This window comes from Zalophus californianus, chromosome 10 (assembly GCF_009762305.2).
Source record: "Zalophus californianus isolate mZalCal1 chromosome 10, mZalCal1.pri.v2, whole genome shotgun sequence".
Taxonomy (NCBI): Eukaryota; Metazoa; Chordata; class Mammalia; order Carnivora; family Otariidae; genus Zalophus; species Zalophus californianus.
The window spans coordinates 84,385,185-84,403,809 of NC_045604.1; the positions used below are offsets into that span (position 1 = coordinate 84,385,185).

The window sequence follows — 18,625 nt, forward strand, 5'->3', positions numbered from 1 at the left end:
TCCGCGCAGGTGTTCACAGTGGCTGGCGTATGTGTGTGGCTTCCGCCCCCGTTAGCCGGCTCCATCAGGTCAGAGAGTGGCAGCGTAAATGTTAGCAGGAGTCTGTGCTCGAGCCCTGGTCCTTCCGCGGACCAGCCATGTGACACGGGGCCCGTTGACGTCTCCGGGGCTCATCTGCCATCTGTGAAATTAGGGGCTGGTCATAACAGTATCCTTCTGGAACGTAGAAAAGCTACCGTGGTGACCATGAACATTAGCGACTGTTGTTTGTCTTTGTAGCCACCTTAGCGCCTGGCACGGAGAAGGCACTCCGGCTGTGATACGTTCGGCACTATTTACTGAGTGCTTGCCATGTGCCCGGCACTGCCCCAGAGCCAGGGACAGGGACGGGGCACCGATCACATCGTGTTCCCTGGGCAGCCCTGGCTGTGAATCGGCAACTACGACAGCTGAAGTACCTGCCCTCCCAGGGCTCAGAGGCTAGGATGAAAGAGAGAGAAACGTAAACCAAGAGATGCCGTCAGAGATATTCCCAGAAGGAATAAATAAGTCACTTCAGAACTGCTCTGAAAAAATAAGGACGATTTGTGATGGAGACTGGGGGAGGGGGTGTGGAAGGCTCTGGATGGATGACCAGGGAAGGCCTCAATGAGGAGCCCGCACGAAAGATGGGATCTAGAGACCATCGAGGAGCGGGCCCAGCCAGGTCTTGCAGATGAAGATTTCAGTCCGAGGGAACAGTAGGGCCGGGAGGCCAGACCTCCTTGGCACACAAGCTGCCGGCTGTAGCCTCCTTTGTTTGCCCTTCCATGGAGATCGGTGTGGGAGACTGGCCCCCGGGGACTGCGTCACCCGGGCGTGCTTCCTTCTCTCCAACTCGTTTCAGCCAGGGGCCGGGACCGACCGCAGACTGGAAGCAGGAGTGGAACAAGTTTGGGGTATTTATCCCTTCACGCTTACTGGCCCGTGGTTTGGCAATGGCCTTGTTCTTCTACCAAGGCCACGGTGGCCTGGCAGGACTGGGGGGTCCAGCTGGTCCCAGGAGCCATAAAGGTGTGGCCACCAGGTCAGCAAGGCGATGGTGGCAGGGCCCGGGCACTCACCCCTGGCGGTAGAGGTCTGGGGGGGTGGTGTGTTCAGGAGGAGAGCCCCAGAATCCCAGGTAGCCTGTCAGAAGGGAAGCCAGCTGCCAGCTTTTTACCGTCTGGAACCCTCTTTTGGTTCATTTCAGCATCTGAGAAACACCATTCTAAACTCTGAGTGTCTCTTGGGTTTTTCCTTTCCCAAGAGAGTGTCCTCAATTTAGCTGTTAATGTCACTGAACGCCCTGAAGAGCAATGCTATGTTTAAAGCTGGTGCCTTTGGTAGTGACAGTGATCATTTGGGGGGGTGGGGTTACCCAAAGTAGGTGGCTTCCACTGTTGCATCTGCTGCAAGACCCGCAGTCTTGCTTTTGTAGTCGAAGGAACAGGGCTTTTTACTGCTACACACATAGCAGAACAAGACTGTAATTTTGGAAACAGGCCATTAAGCTGACAGGTAACTTGGCCTTCTCGATTCCTTGGATCCAAGGAGGCTCTCAGGGCTTGTCTCCCAAGAGTGGAGCATGCTCATCAGTGGGGTTAACAACAGTCTCTGTTTTCTCGGTATTCCTGAACCAGGCTCATGAGTGGGCTTGCCTCCGGGAAGTGGCCGGCCACTGTAAGTCCTCCACAGCTGCGAACGGGAGGGACCTGGGCTTCTGTCTTCATGGTTTTGGGGGCTTTTCCCCCCGCTTCCTGCCTCGTATCTAGGATTAATTCTCCTGTTTTGGCTTTCCACTAGGATCATCCCGAACATGGGGTCCTGTTTCTTGTTCGAGAGCTTCTCAACGTGATCCAGGACTACACCTGGGAGGACAGCAGTGACGATAAAATCCGCATCTACACCTGCGTCCTGCACCTGCTCTCCGCCATGAGCCAGGAGACCTACCTCTACCACATAGACAAAGGTAGCGGGGTGCCCTCCTCCCATACTACTCCGAGCTTGAAGTTCATAAAAGTCCAGTGAAATTTTTTTTTGTTTTCTTTGATTAATCTGGGTTTTTTACCCACCAGGAACTTCTACTCCAGGGCCTTGCTAAATGTGCCCAAATAAGAATTCCCTGAGCAGATTCCTGAGCCCCATCCCACCCCTTCTTAATTAGGATCCCCAAGAAGAGGCCTGAGAATTTTGTCTAGAACAAACATCCAAAATCATTTCAACAGTCAGACAAGTTTAGAGAAGCACTCTTTTGGATCTGTGCTCTGTCTGGTGCACTACGAGTAACCTAGAAAGGTGGTTACATACATACATGCCTGAGCTTCATTCAGGGTCTGCCCCTAACCCCAGTCTCAGGTGGGACTTTACCCAGTTCTTCAAGTGGTGCTGAGATTCTGTGAACCCCTAGTTAAGATGCTCAGAAGGAAGGAGGTGGCCTTGTTCCCCTGTGTGCTACCAGCCATTCTGAATTTGCTGCTAGAAATTTGAAAGCAGACTTCTCATATCCTGGACACACAGGACAGTCCCAACTCCAGACCTTTGCCTGCAGAGCCCAAGCATCTACTCGCTTATCAAACCCTCAGTTCCAGTGACTGGTTTCCCAGAACATGGCCCTATTGTTAAAAGTGCTTTGGCCAGTAATGACATACTTGAGGGTTTAAGCAACTGTCTCTATACACTTGGAAATTTCAGGAAGCAAATTCGCAGGAGGGCCTTCCCCTATGACTCTCAGAGGCTTCCTCTAGCTGGGATTTGGGGGCTAATCGTTAAGATGTAACTTAGGGAGGCTGGTTGATGTCAAGGATGACAGCTCCCACGACTTGAGCTCCTACTGCATGCCAGGTAGCACACCAGACTCCGCGGATCTTCCTCCTGTACTCCTTATAGCACTGCAGAGTGTAAGACAAGCGTGGGTGCCCCCACTTTCCATTCCAGTAAGGGGACACTCAGACCCTGAGGTTTACTCAAGGTCCGATAGCCAGTTAGTAACAGGAGTGGAATTTACGCCCCAGAACTGTGGGGCGTGTATCATGCTCCCTCCTCAATTACAAAAGAACAGTGTTTAAATTAAAGTGTAACACGCTACGTACATACTATCCGCTGTAAAGCTCAGTGACTCATCACACAGTGAGCACACCCAGGTAACCCTCCCCCCAGGTCGTGCCCCCCTTCCAGTTAGCACCACCACTTCCTCTGCATGGTTCACCACTCTCTCGACTTGTAGCATCATCACACGTTAGTTTATACAGTTCTCACTTTTATGTGAATGAAGTCATTTAGCATGCATACTTTGGTGTCTAGCTTCTTTTACTCAGTATTCCGTGTGTGAGCTCTGTCTGTGTTGTGCGTAGCCGAATTCCTCCTTTTGCACTGCCGTGTCATATTCCATGGCGTGACCGTACCAGAATTCATTCATTCCCTGACGGATGAATCATGTGCATGTTTCCAGTGGTTCTGGTTCTGGCCGTGAACATTCTTGGACATGTTCTTGGTGTACATTTCTGTTGGCTCTGTGCCTACAGGTGGAGTCGCTGGCTCATGGAACTTGCTTATGTTCAGCTTTGGTAGACACTGTCTCACGGTCTTCCAAAACAGTTGTACCCATTGACAACCCCACCAGGCATGAATGAGGGTTCCCTTTGTTCCTTCCCTGCGGTCAGTCTTTTTCATTTTGGCTCTTCTGATAAGTGTAATCTGCATTTCTCTGATGACTAATGAGATTGAGCACCTTTTCCTTTATTTGTTGGCATTTTTATTTCCTCTTTTTTGCCAAGTGCACACTGAGGGCTTGCAACTCTAGAGACTTCTGAGGACCAGGCACTGACGTGGAAGTGGGTCTGCAAACCTCAGGCCCTGTGAGAGGGGCAAGCCCTCTCCTCCCTCTTCTGGAGCAGATTCGTTTAACCCTCTAAGCTTACCACAGCCACGGCAGACTGGGGGGCCGGAGTGCTAGCTAGCAAAGGGAGCGTGGCTAGGTTTGATAGGCAGGAGCCTTTTAGACTTATAGCTTTTAGAGGAGAAAGCGGAAGGATGGGTGGGGTTTTTTCCCTTTTTTCTTGGCCCAGCTGTGTTTACTCTGGAAGCGTAATTGTGACCTGACAATCGTCTTGGTAGGAGAGAGGCCCAGGGGGCCCAAAGGAGGCTTTGCTTTCCCATCCCTTATTCTAGGCAGCCTTGTAGTGTTGACACAGGTTAGAACTTCTGAAGAACTAGGGTCACAACTTTTTTGCATTTCCAAAGGATGCCTTTGCTGCTTTCTTTTTCTGTTAATAAGATGGTATTGTGAAATCACCTGGAGCAAGAACCCCAGCGCTTTCACCCAAGCCTGTGAGAGAGTGGGCGTGTTCCACATGGAAGGGGAGGATGGCGGAGTACTGAATGTTTACTTCATATGCAGATAGCGTCGATCTGGCTGGAAGACCACAAACCCAGGATGCCTCCATGGAGCCATTGTAGCCCCTTGGCTGCTCCACGCCACCTGCCAGGCCCTTGAGGTGTTGAGGGTCATGATCCTCGGGCCAGACAGATGCAGGGACTGTGGGCTATTCTTAGTGTCCGCTTGCCAGGGATGTCATTTATCTCCCTCATACGAGCTGCGCCTGGATTCGCAGGGCCACTGCACACACTGGTCTGACCAACTTCCTTCTAATTCTCAAGTTTCTCCTTTCCTCCCTCTGTCACCACCAAGTGTTAGCATGGAAAACTCATCCCGCCCCCGTTCCCCCTTTAGCACTTCATCTAGTGAATTTAACCTGTAGAGCTTAGCCTGATCTTGCTAATTCCAGAGTTCCATCCCAGGCCTAGATTTTAGGAGCTCATAACCCTTTGCACTGCCCGCTTCTAACAATCAGTACATGCTGTTGTGATTGCCTCTTTGCTGGTCTGCATCTCCTCACAGTCTGTGAGCATCTGTGAGGCAGGGACTGAATCAGCCTTGCCCCCCACTGGGTCCCCAGCTCCTAGCCTGGAACCTGGTGCAGAGCAGGCCCTCATCCAGGAGGGGCAGAGAGAGAGAGAGAGAGAGAGAGAGAGAGAGAGAGAGAGAGAGAGAGAGAGAGAGAGAGAGAGAGTGTGTGTGTGTGTGTGTGTGTGTGTGTGTGTGTGTGTGTGTGTGTGTGTGTGTGTGTGCGCGCGCGCGCACAAGTGAGCAGCCTGCTCTGAACACACCCCTGGCCCCTCTGGGGAGGAACCCTGGGGTGTGTTGGCCATGGGCGGTCTTAGACCTTCTCTCTTTTCCAGTGCTGAGCTCATCAGAAAGAGAGTAGATTCCAACCCGGAGTAAGCCTGAGAATTTATGCCAGGAACTATTCTGGTCCTCAGCAGTAGACTTGAGAAATTCCTTCCTGCCGCCCTGCAAACTCAGGTGGTGGTGAATGGCTGAATCACATTCCTTTACCAGAATCCCAGTCTTTTACATTCTTTTAAGAGAATAGCTGTCCTCCTCTGACTGGTGGATAGCAGTTGAGACGCAGCTCCATACACAGGCAGTTCAGAAGTGGATTAGAGATCGCCTTTACACAGAGAGGCTGGGGAGCAAGGAGACTGCTGGGGAGCAGTTCTTATTTTTAGGCAACGTGTCTGCAATCTGCTTATGACTGGTTCAGCCACAGAACTCCGTTATGTGTCTGTGTGTCTGTATGTGTGTGTCGTGGAGAGCACAGGTATGTATTCAGTGTACTGTTTTCCCGACTTTTCGGCAGCCTTGCCAGTTTTCAAAATAAAAAGCAGTAAGGAGAGTTGTTATTCTTGAAATAGCAACTAGAAATGTACAGAAGGCATATCTGAAATTAATTAATTACTGTGTGCTTATTCCCATCCCATTCTCTGGAAGGTTCAAGACGACAGGAAATCATGAAATTTAATTTTTTTAATTAAAAGAATTGGCTTTTTTTTTTAAAGATTTTATTTATTTATTTGAGAGAGATAGAATTAGAGATAGAGAGCACGAGAGGGAGGAGGGTCAGAGGGAGAAGCAGACTCCCTGCTGAGCAGGGAGCCCGATGTGGGACTCGATCCTGGGACTCCAGGATCATGACCTGAGCCGAAGGCAGTCGCTTAACCAGCTGAGCCACCCAGTCGCCCCTGTTGGATTATTTTCTTAAAAATAAATACCTTGGAATGGCTTCCCCAAGTCAAAGATAAGGACTTTTTGTACTAAGGCTTTTTTTACATTTTTTAAAAATTCATAACCTACATAGTGATAAAATAAAGTTTACCACTTTAACTTTTTAAGTGCAGAATTCAGCTTTCATCAGGTATATTCAGTGTTGAGCAGCCATCACCCCTACCCAAGATTTTTTAATCATTCCAACAAACTCTGTACCCAATAGACAGTGACTTCCTATACCCCCGCCCCCCTGCCCCTGCCTGTGGTGTCCTCCACTCTGCGTCCTTCTACAAATCTGCCTGTTCCAGTGTCCTGTGGAAGAGGAATCATGCAGTATTTGTCCTTTTATGTCCGGCATATTTCACTTACATAAAGCTTTCAAGATTCATCCACGTTTCAACACGTATCAGAATTTCATTCCTTTTTATGATTGCATAATGTTCCTTTGTATGGCTAGACCACGCTTTGCTCACTGCTCTGGTCTGTTCCATCAGTTGACTCCAACGACAGCCTGTATGGGGGAGACTCCAAGTTTCTGGCAGAAAACAACAAGCTCTGTGAGACGGTGATGGCTCAGATCCTGGAGCACCTGAAAACCTTGGCCAAGGATGAGGTAGGTGCCCTCTGCCTGCTCCATCTGAATGCACGGGTTTCCAGGGTGGTTGGACATTGGTCCATTCTGGAAAGGAAACTCGGTCATGTGAGTAATGTGTTTCTGTGCAGACCGATAACTGAGTGCTCCATCCAGGGCTTTTGCTCCTGTACTAAATGCTCTGTTTTTCAGTTGCTTGCCTCTCCTACCAGAATATCAGCTCCCTGGGGGGCTGGGACCTTGCGACATGAGTCTTGGAGACCTCCCTGTCTCTGGGGCCTGTGTGTCACTCACCACAGCATCCCTCCACCTTGAAAAGAGGCCCGCATACAGCAGGTGCTTGATCCATACATGCTGAATAAATTGCCTGTATTTTGCACATCATAGGTTTTTTTCATGCCCATGACCAGCCTGAGGTGCAAGTGCTCTGTTTATTCTCATTGGACAGTAAAGGAAACTGAGGCTCAGAGAGGTTTCTCCACAGCCCTGGGTTTCCTCTGGTGATAGAACGGGGTCATCACCTTGATCCCCAAGGCTGAACTTTGAGCCACTGCATTGCCTTCCTCGACCAAGGCCTTTCACTTACCTTGTAAGAAGTGGCATGTGGTTCCTGTCCCACCACAGTGGAGGTTGTTTCTCCAGCCTTTGTTTTTTTTAAAGATTTTATTTATTTATTCATGAGACACAGAGAGGCAGAGGGAGAAGCAGGCTCCTCGTTGAGTAGGGAGCCCAATGCGGGGCTCGATCCCAGGACCCCGGGATCATGACCTGAGCCGAAGGCAGATGCTTAACCAACCGAGCCACCCAGGCACCCTATCCAGCCTCTGTTATGTGAGTGTAGCGTTGAGGACTCTGCATTTATCATTTCACTGAATTCTCACGACAGACCAGTGAGGTGGGACAGCTGTTCCTTTACACTGTACGGACAGGGAGACAGCCCTAGAGTGGTAGCTACGCAGTGTGGTCGAGGCAGTCTTCTGGAACCTTTGTTCTTAACCACAAATTACATGGATATGTCAGATGCTGCATCTTTTATGTTTTCAGAGCAGTTTTTCCATAGTCTCCATATAGTTAGATGATAGTTAAATTTAATTTCCATTTAGTACAGTCTACATACCTACCTGTTCCCTTCTCCAGTTATGCCAACCACCGCTTCCTTTGCAGCTTCAGTCCTAACATGTAGGTGACAGATGGCTCCCAGAGGCCCCGTCTCAGGCTTGTTCAGACCTAGGCTCATCTCTGGGAGTGTGTTCAGGCTGATTCCTGTTGTGTAGTCGGGGCCTGTGGGAAGGGGGGCAGAGGGGGGCAGTGCCTTAGGAGTCAAAGCTGGTGCTTGACCTTTCTCTGTGTTCTTTCCATGGGTCGGCTGGTGCCTGAATCTGTTTCCACCTCCACGTGTCATTCCTAATTTCATCCTGGCAGGCCCTGTACTCTCCCGCCACCCTGCTCCTCAATTCCCTTTGCCAAAGCTAAGGCAGATTTCGGACTGCCTATTTCCCAGTAGCTTCCCAGCCTTCCCCTACCTTCCCTTCCCTTCCCTGGATTCTCCCGTTCCTAGGTTTTGCTCCTTTATCCCCACCCCGTCAAACCCTTTGAAGACAAAATAAGTTCAAACTGAATTTTAGGTTTAATTCATACTCATTTCCGGGGCTATATGAAATACCACCATTGTCCTTACCCCCTTCCCCACCAGAAAACCACAAGAATATTATATAGCTACGTATGGACGTACACGTGTATGATACACATATGTGTTCTGGGTTCCCATTATCCCCAGGATATTCAAGCAGGTGCTGGAGAGAGTGGGATTTTTCTCTGGACTCCATCCTCCAGTGCCCCCTGCCAAGTTCTAGGGCCAGCCTTAGGGTTAGCAGTAGGTCCCACGTGCATCACAGCACCCTCTCTAGGGAGGGAGCATGTGTTGGTGTGTCCCACCGACCTGGGGACCCTTCTGGATGCAGGGCTGGGAAAGTTAACACATGGAGGGCGCTTCCCTGTCGGGACAGGGCAGAATCAGAACCCCGATTTCTTCAGGGAGACTGGTTTATCAAACCAGTGAGTATCAGAAGAGACAATTCTCCCCCAACTGAAAAGGCCTTTTTCAAACACGGGCAAACTTTTAGGGCTAAAGACCCAGCTCTTCTTTGTCTCTGTGTATTGGTAGTTTTCAGGGGAGAGCTCTTCCTACCCTACAGGAGAAATGGGGTCCTTTATCTTGAGCGCCTCTGCCATGAAAAATTCTTCTTAGGCGCCTTTTCCTGATTTTTAAAACCATGGGTTCTGGCTCCAACTTCTAGCCCAGGGACCTCTTAGAGCAGTACTGTGTTTAACAGATACACCCAAAAAAATTTGCCACATGGCTTGAAAATACATTTCTTCACCCTGATGCAACAGGCTGGGTTTAATCAGATGTGACCACTGACAGCGTAAATGACCACAGCCTAGCACAACCCCCAAGCTCACAAAAATAAAGCCAAGAACTGTATGTAGTAGTTGTGTCCCATTACCACTACCCCCCGCCCCCCGCCGCCATGGAGTTTCAGTTACCTGGGGCCAACTACGGTCCAGAAGCAGATTCTCCCCGCTCCTGACATCTAATCAGGTCAGTAGCAGCCTAACATGATGTCACGATGCCTGTGTCATCACCTCATCTCATGGAGTTTATCCCTTTACATCATCATAAGGGTGAGTACAGTACGGTAGTTTGAGAGACCAGATTTTATAATAACTTTTATTATAGTATATAATTCTATTGTTAATTTCTTACTGTGCCTAATTTATAAACTATCAGAGGTATGTATGTATAGGAAAAAACAGTACATACCAGGTTCAGTACTGTCCGTGGTTTCAGGCATTTACTGGGGGTCTTGGAACACATTTTTGCAGTTGGGGGGGGGGATAGTGCTGTGGTTGTATTTAATGTTTATGTCTCTTTTTCTCTTGGGGGAGGGGGCACTGATTGCATTGACTCTGAAACAGGATTCTGAAAAAATAGCAAAGTTGGAATTCTTCCAAAGAACATTTCAACTCACATAATACCAGGGACATTTAGTGAAAATGTCCTTCCATATATGCACATTTACCGAACTAAAATGGAACGTACCATCCTTCATTTTAACAATGCAGTGCGAAATTCAGCGTAGGCAAGCACGTCATGGCAGGGGCCCTGGGAGTCTGGGACCTGGGAAATGGGTCAGAGTTCTCTACCGGGTGGAGAGCAAAGCTTCCTGCTTTTTGAAGACCCCCAGTGCCGATGCCAGGCCTGAGTAGGTCATCTCGATGCTGGGAGCAGCCCTGCTTCCAAAATTTTCTCTGAATCTACATGAAGGGACTCGCCAGTTTACTCATGAACTTCGTGAAGTTGTTTGTTTGGGTGTGGTGAAGCTGGGAATCATGCCAGACCCGTGGAGCTTCCTGGAAATGACAATTCTCATAGGAAAACAATGAAAAGAAGCTATTTTCTATTTAAAAACCTCTGGAGAAGAGGAGGGGGGCTTCAAGGCCCTGATTTGGTTCTCTCATAATGTGTTCGTGGTTTTTGGGTCTTTGCATGTAGGTTGGCATGACTTCTCATCCCTCAGATCTGTCTCTCATGATTTCACTTTTAATGGGCTGTGCATTTGAAACATGTGGATTGGGCTTTTTAAGATAAAATGCTTACTGAGAAGATACAGAATAGAGAAATAGCTAGTTGTTAGATATTGTCTCCCTTGTCTTTTAAAAAAATCTCTCTCACTTCAGTGAAATGTAGTTAAAGGACCTCTCTCCGGGGAGACTCTTTTAGTTGTATTTTAAATAGAATTTGTTTTAGCTTTGTCCTGAAGATACGCACCCTCCTGTTGTCCCAGCCATCAGACAAGGGCTGGTTTGAAAGGCAGGCAGCAGGTTGGGCTGGAACCCACGGAATGGTGATCTCTGCCCAGGTTCCTGGTTGGGGTAGAAGAACTGCATTGTCTTGATTAGAGAGAGGATCCCAAGCAGGCAGTCAGCTGCCACTTAATGAGTCTGTGCCCGGTACTTGCCGCTTTTCTCCCAGGGCCTGCAGGCTTGGGCAGTGCACGGCATGACCCCACTCCTTGACGGTAACGTTCAGTCAGCTCAGCTGCTTCTGTGACTGTCGTAGGTCCGGGCCGTTGCCAAGGCAGGCTTGACTGGCCCTGCAATGGAGGTCTCTTCATTGCTGCTCAGCCACCCTTGCCCAACTGTGCTTGAAGCTGCACCTTGATAGTTTTTTTTTCCCCTCCACCAAGAGACTGTAAATTCTCACATGGCAGAGGATGGCAGGAAGGATTAAGTTGGCTCAGGAGTTAGAAGAGGATCTGGCTCCCACGAATATTTGTAGAATGATGGATGGACACATCAATGGTTACTAGGTTGGTTTTGTCCACCTTGAGTAGTTGAGAAAAGCAACTCTTAGCCTCTTCAGAATTTGGATTCCTAATGTGATGCTAACACTGGGTCTATGGGAATATTCCATCAGCTGGAGTGGAACATGGAAGGGTGTGGGCACAGGCTTTGGAGTCAGACCACTGGAGCCCAAATCCCTGCTTTGTACTTAAGACCTGTGGTCCATGAGCAAGTTCCCCAAAGATTTCTGAGCTTTGAGGGTCTCTGCAAAATGGGAGTGGATTGGATTTCTCTTGCAGCCTTAAAAAAAACTGCCACAAACTCAACAGCTTAAAACACTCACTTATATTATCATTTTGGTGAGTTGACAGTGAAAATCAAGGTGTTGACTGACTGGCTTCTTTAGGGTGCTGGCAGACTTGAGTTCCATGCAGTTGTAGGACTAAGGTCCGTTTCCTTGCTGGCTCTTGGCTAGAGGTGTTCTCAGCTTCTAGAAGTTGTCTGCATTTCTTGGCTTTTGGCCCCCTTCTTCCATTTGAAAGCCATCAATGATAGGTAGCATCCTCATGCTTCAAATCTCTGTGAACTCACCCCTTCTGCCTCTTCTGCTACTGGTCTCTCAGAAATTTCTCTGCCTCTTAGGGCTCAAGGGATTAGATTGGGCCCACCCAGATAATCCAGGATTCTCCAAGGTCCATAACTCTAATTACATCTACAAAGTCCCTTCACCCTAGCACCCAGTACAGTGCTTGAATAACCAGGGGTTGGGATCCTTGGGAGACAGTGCAAAACATGTACCTACATGTGCCTAGCTGGTCAGAAATGTGCTTCCCACGAAGATGTGCTGTGTAGATTAAATGAGATGAGCTGTATAAAGCACGGAGAATACCTGGCCCACTTTAAGGGCTCCTTTCTCATCTGCTTTGCTGGACTCACTGATGTTCTGCATTGTGAGGCAAGGGCCCAGGTCAACAGCTGTCCAGGGTCCCCATGGACCGTGACAGAACCTGGCTGGCTGGTTAGGCCCACCTGTTCACTGGGCCTTCCCACATGCCTCTGTTTAGCTTTCAGAACTTGTATCCTTTCTCCAAGGCCTGTTGTTGAATTCAGGCTTGGTCTACCCTGACATTTTGGTTAGACTTCGCTTGTTTAGGTACCTCTAATCAGAGGCAAGATTTGGTATTGTAGAATAGGTCTTAAGAAAGCTGGGCCTGGGCTGTTTATGGGGAGCTGTCAGTTGGTCTTTATTTCTGCCCTAGACAGTGACCATACCTTTGGATGGCTCAGGATACATCTGAAAGACATTTTATTGTAGCCTTTCAGTTTTTGTTTGTACTTGGAAGAAGGCCTATCACTTCATTCCTTTACCCTGCTGTGTGTGGAGTCTCATGAAAGTATCACTTGCTTCTGCTTCCATTTCATGAGTAATGCCCATGTGGGAGGCACAGAATGAAGGCTTCATATGCTTCATCTCATTCAATCTTCACTTAGCCGAGGAGCTGGCACTACCTTACTCTCCTACAGCTGAAGGCGGGACTTGGGAGGTTAAGCAGCTTGCCCTACGGAAGATGCATGGTAGAGCTGGCATCAACACTGGGTCCAACCTGGGCCCCATGTCCAGATGGTAATCTCTCTCTCCTGTTTCAGGCTTTGAAGCGCCAAAGCTCCCTGGGCCTTTCCTTCTTTAATAGTATCTTGGCACATGGAGACCTGCGCAACAATAGACTCAACCAGCTCTCTGTCAACCTGTGGCACTTGGCACAGAGACACGGCTGTGCAGATACCAGGACCATGGTGAGGCACTGGGAAGGCATGTGGGTCCTGGTAAACCACATGGAGCCACCGGCCAGAGCACAACTGGCCTCAACAAACCCCGGTCTCCCCTTCCTTTTATTCTCTCTGAATAAAATACACATCTATAAAAATGTGAGCTATTCCTGGTCACACCAAAATCTGATTTTAGAAGCAAATTATAATCTAAGAAGTTGTACTTAAAGACTTCGCTCTTTAAGATTTTATTTATTTGAGAGAGATGGTGAGGGAAAGCACAAGCAGGGGAAGCAGCAGAGGGAGAGGGAAAAGCAGGCCTCCGGCTGGGGGGCTCAATCCCAGGACCCTGAGATCATGACTGAGTTGAAGGCAGACCCTTAACTGACTGAGCCACCCAGGCGCCCCATACTTTAAAAGACTTGGTTGGTTGGTTCTCCTCCTCTATCCTTCAAAAGACTTTAGCTGTAAGAAAGCATAAACTCACAATATGGTTGATTTGTTGGCGCACTGGTGAACCAGAAAGAATACTGATTGTTCTTTTTCCTCCTAGGTGAAAACTCTGGAATACATCAAAAAGCGAAGCAAACAACCAGATATGGGTCATCTGACTGAACTGGCCCTCAGGCTCCCTCTGCAAACAAGGACCTGACTAGGGCTGTGAAGTCAAGTCCAGAAAGACCTGCTTTGCTTTTTTTATTTTTACATATACAAGTGGTTTCAGCTTTGGCCTCTACCCAGATTATTGTGACAGTGAAGAAGTAGGAATTGTTCAGAGCATTAAAATCCAATCTTGTTCACAAGAATAGCAGTGTCTTTGCGCAAGTGGCCTTCAGATCAACCTTTATTGAGAAACAGAAGAACACAAGTAACATCTGTCACGTGTGTTTTTTAACTAGAAAAACCCTGAAAAGGGGTCTAGTTTTAAAGAGCCACTGTTACCTAATTTGAGGGCCTCAAGTCTGGAATTGAAAGTTGCCTAAACCACCACAGAAGATTGATAAAAGGTAGATGATGCAATTAACTTTTCTATCAAAAGGCAGCTCTGGATAGGACTTCAGAATATACTGGTTTATACCTAGCTCTCAGTGGCAACACAGAAGATGCGAGTGCAGCAGCTCACGCATACGTGGGCACAGCAGGGCATGCATGAGCACCACCAGCAGGCACCCCCACTGCACCCACTGGAACTCCTGGGAGGATGGCACAGTAAGGTTGTGAACTCACCTTTCCCACGGACACACTAATGATGCAGCTACACAACATGCAACTCACTCAGTTCCAAAGACTTAGCAGAACAGCTCTTAACACAGCTAAAGACAAAAAGCTACACTGAGAAGGGTAGGAGGGGCAGAGATAAGGTCAAGAACCACATCCTGGGCACAGTGACTCATAAAGTGGGAGGGATATCACTCATAAGTGGCAAGAGTCAAGCCTCTCATAGGGTGGGGTCTGCAGCACCAGGAAGATGAGCTCCCATAATGTTGAGCTGTGGAAATCTGTGGGGCTTAACTCTGGGAGAGCCAAAGGCTATAGAAAACTGAGGGTCTACTCTTAATCACTCTGAGACCCGAGGTAGCAGTTTGAAAAGTACTGGGTTACACATGAAGGACATTTACTAATTTTAGGGCATGTGCTGGGAGGGGCAACAATCTGTAGGAATTTTCTCTGGGAATGGAAGAGTTTGCAGGTCACTTTCTACTTTGCTAGCACCACTGGCACTGACCAGGCATTAATCTTTGGACTCACCTTCCCAACAGGCACAGCTTGCGCCTACCACAATGCTCAGAGCAATTGTGGCCAAATCTCACTGCTACCCACCAGTGCGTACACAGCCCATACAGGGGACGTGCCTGGAGTACCTGGTTCTGGTGGCCAGGGGAGACAGCACTATTGGCCCCCACAGGATGCCTCCTACAGAAGGCCACTACCTTAAAGACCAGATGTAGCTGACCTACTAAATACAGAGTAGACAAAATGGAGTAAGTTCCAAACAAAAGAACCAAAACAAAACCTCAAAAATGAACCAGAGATGCCCTTCCTGATAAAAGAGTTCAAAGTATCAGCCATAAAGATGCTAGCTGGACTTGAATTCAGTGAGAACTTTAATAAAGAGATAGAAAATATAAAAAAGATTGAGCTGAATACAATAACAAATGAAAAATACCCTCTAGTGTATCAATATCATAGAAGGTGCAGAAAAATGAATCAGCAATCTGGAACACAAGGTATTAGAAATCAAGCTGAACATTTGCATTACAAACATCCCAGGAGAGAAGAAAAAATGGACACAAAACTTACCATATAATAACTGATAACTTCTATAACCTAGAGAAGAAAATGGACATCTAGCACCAGGAAGAACAGAAAGCCCCAAACAAGATGAATCCAAAGAGGTCCATACCAAGACACATGATACAGTTGGCTCTTTTAACAACACAAGTCCACTTACATGTAGATATTTTTTCTATGCAGTACAGAACTATATTCTCTCTTCTGATTTAATTTTTTCTCTAGCTTTAAAAATACAGTATATAACAGAAAATGTGTGTCCATCAGCTGTTTAAGGCTTCTGGTCAACAGTAGGCTATTAGTAAACTTGGGGGGAGTCAAGAGTTATATGTGGATTTTCAACTGCACAGGGGATTGGTGCCCCTAACCCCTGCATTGTTAGGGGTCAACTGTAGTTACAATGTCAATAATTAATGAAAACCTTAAAAGCAACAGGAGAAAAGCAACTAATAACATACAAAGGAAACCCCCACGAGGCTATCAACTGCTTTTTCAGCAAAAACTGTGTGCCAGAAAGGAATGGTGTGATCTATTCCAAGTGCTGAAAAGAAAAAACCTACAGCCAAGAATACCCGTCAAGATTATCATTCAGAATTGCAGGAGAAATAAGTTTCCCAAACAAAAGTTAGAGTTCATCACCACTAACCCAGCCTTACAAGAAATGTTAAGGGGACTTCTTTAAGTGTAAAAGGACATAACTAGAAGAAAATTATGAAAGAAAAAATTTCACTGGTAAAAACATACAGTAAAGGTAGTAGATCAATTATTTATAATAGTACGAAGGTTAAAAGACAAAAGTAGTATCAATTTTATCTACCATAATTAGTTAATGGGTACACAAAATAAAAAGATGTAAAGTATGACACCAAATACATAAAATGTGGGAGGGCAGTAAAAATGTAGTGCTTTTAGAATATGTTCAAACTGAAGTGACCATTAAAATAGACTGCTAAATACATTGTTATATATGAACCTCATGGTAGCCTAAAACCTGTAATAGACACAAAATGTGAAGGAATCTAAGCATAAAACTAAAAGTCATCAAACGAAAGCAGGAGAAAAGAACAGAAACAACCAGAAAGCAAATAAAATGGAAGTACAGCTGACCCCTGAACAGCATAGGGTTGAACTGTACATGGATTTTTTTTTATAAAAAAATGTATTTCTTATGATTTTCTTACTTTAAGAATACTAGTACATCTAACATACAAAATATGTGTTAATCAACTATTTATGTTACCAAGCAAGGCTCCTGGTCAACAGAAGGCTATTAATAGTTAAATTTTGGGGCACTCACAAGTTTTATGTGGATTTTCAACTGCATGGATATAGTCAGTATCCCTAACCACCACCTTATTCAAGGGCAAATGTATTTATCAATAATTACTTTAAATGTAAACAGACTAAATGCTCCAATCAAAAGACATAGAGTAACTGAATGATTAAAAAAAAAAAAGACATCCATATGAAGACTCACTTCAGACCACAAGATCTAGCAATCAAAAGAAAAAAATTCGAAAAACCACAAACACATAGACACTGAACAACATGGTACTGAACAACCAATGGGTCAATGAAGAAACCAAAAAGGAAATTAAAAAATACCTTGACACAAATAATAATGGAAATACAATGTTCCAAAATCTTTGGAACACAGAAAAAACAGTTCTAAGATAGAAATTTATAGCGATACAGATCTACCTCAAGAAACAAGAAAAATAACACAATCTAACCTTACAACTAAAGGAACTAGAAAAAGAACAAACAAACCCAAAGTTAGTAGAAGGAATGAAATAATGAAGATCAGAGTGGAAGTAAATGAAATAGAGACCAAAAACAAAACAACAATAACAAAAGACCAAGACTAAGAGCTGGTTCTTGAAAAGATAAAACTGATAAACCTTTAGCCACACTCGAGAGAAAAAGAGGACTCAAATATATAAAATCAGACATGAAAGAGAAGTTACAGTTGACACTACAGAAATACAAAGAATTATAAGAGACTACTACAAAAAATTATATGCCAACAAACTGGACAATCTAGAAGAAATGGACAAATTACTAGGAACATGCAATCTTCCAAAACTGAATCGAGAATAGAAAATCTGGACAGAATGGTTACTAGTAATGAGATTGAATGAGTAATCAAAGAACTCCCAACAAAAAAGTCCAGGACCTGATAGCTTCACAGCTAAAGCCAAACCTTTAAAGAGTTAATACCTGTCCTTTTCAATTACTGCAAAAAATTGAAGAGGAACAAATGCTTCCAAATTCTTCCATGAGGCCAGCATTACTCTGATACCAAAACCAAATAAAGATACATACTACAGGGGGAAAAATGCTAATTATAAGCCAGTAATATCCCTGATGAACACCAATGCAAAAATTCTCAACAAAATATTAGCAAGCCAAATTCAACAAAACATTGAAAGGATTACTCACCAAGATCAAATGGGATTTATTCCAGGGATGCAAGGATAGTTCAGTATCTGCAAATCAATCAATGTGATACACTACATTAACAAAATGAAGGATTAAAAATCATGATCTCATTAGATGCAGAAAAAAAAATTTGACAAAATTCAACACCTATTCATGATAACAACTCTTAACACAGTATAACAAGTATAGAGGGAACATACCTCACCATAATAAAAGCCCAAACCCACAGCTAACATCATACCCAAAAATGAAAAGCTGAAGGTTTTTCCTCTAAGATCAGGTACAGGACAAGAACGTCTGCTCCCCCAGATTTCTTCAACATAGTACAGAGGTCCGAGCCATAACAATTATGTAAGACAAAGAAAAGGCATCCAAATTGGTAAAGTAGTAAAACTATCACTATTTGTAGATGACATGATTTGTGTAGGTCTGCTGTGGGAAGGGACCTGAAACCCCGCTATATAGAAAACCCTAAAGACCAAAGAAAAAAATCAAAACCACTATAATAAATGAATTCAATAAAAGTTGCAGTTATACAAAATACACAGAAATCTGTTCCATTTCTACATGCCAATAATAAACTAGCAGGAGGAGAAATTTTTTAAAAAATACTGTTTACAACTGCATTAAAAAGAGTAAAACAGGACAGAGCAGACTCTCCACAGATAAATGTAGAGAAGCGGCCGAATTGAAGAGGGTAGGAAAGGTAGAGACCCAGTTGGGAGCTAAAATGACTGCAGGACTGTCCACATGAGGGAGGGATGCCACAGGCATGACGGGGTAAAGAAACAGACCCTCACACCAGGCACCCCAGGCATGGGGAACTCACACAGGGAAGACGAATCCCCGTAACATTTAGCTTTGAAAAGCAGAGGAGCATAATTTCGCTAGTTCTCACAATCAGTGCAGCTTGACACCTGGAACTTTAAAAATCAGAGGGCTCAGCTCTGGGAGAGCCAAGAAGACATTAAGAAACTGACTCCATCCTTAAGTAAGCCACACAAGAAACAGCCCCACGAAGATAAAATGTAGAAGTAGCAGTTTGAAAAATGCCTGGG

General features: G+C 45.8%; 2 protein-coding genes across 6 annotated transcripts in view; one reads left to right on the forward strand and one right to left on the reverse strand.

The window, feature by feature from the left end:
• The window catches only part of VPS35L (VPS35 endosomal protein sorting factor like), a 118,444-nt gene extending 101,516 nt beyond the window's left edge, over positions 1–16,928 (forward strand). For 3 of the 5 annotated variants that reach the window (XM_027610275.2, XM_027610277.2, XM_027610279.2), the window contains 2 exons: positions 1,825–1,990; positions 6,622–7,058. In XM_027610275.2, the coding sequence (XP_027466076.1) occupies positions 1,825–1,990; positions 6,622–7,034 (579 nt within the window). In that variant the 3' untranslated portion in view covers positions 7,035–7,058. Of the gene's footprint in view, positions 1–1,824; positions 1,991–6,621; positions 7,059–12,713; positions 12,861–13,386 lie in introns of those variants that run through there. The other 2 variants (XR_003522932.2, XM_027610276.2) reach the window with 2 other exon arrangements.
• KNOP1 (lysine rich nucleolar protein 1) overlaps positions 7,876–18,625 on the reverse strand; it is a 37,310-nt gene continuing 26,560 nt past the window's right edge. Inside the window, exons 6-7 of the transcript XR_003522933.1 lie at positions 17,568–17,614; positions 7,876–8,000 (exon numbers count right to left, since the gene is read on the reverse strand). The gene's annotated coding sequence lies outside the window, so the exon portion shown is untranslated. The remainder of the gene's footprint in view (positions 8,001–17,567; positions 17,615–18,625) is intronic.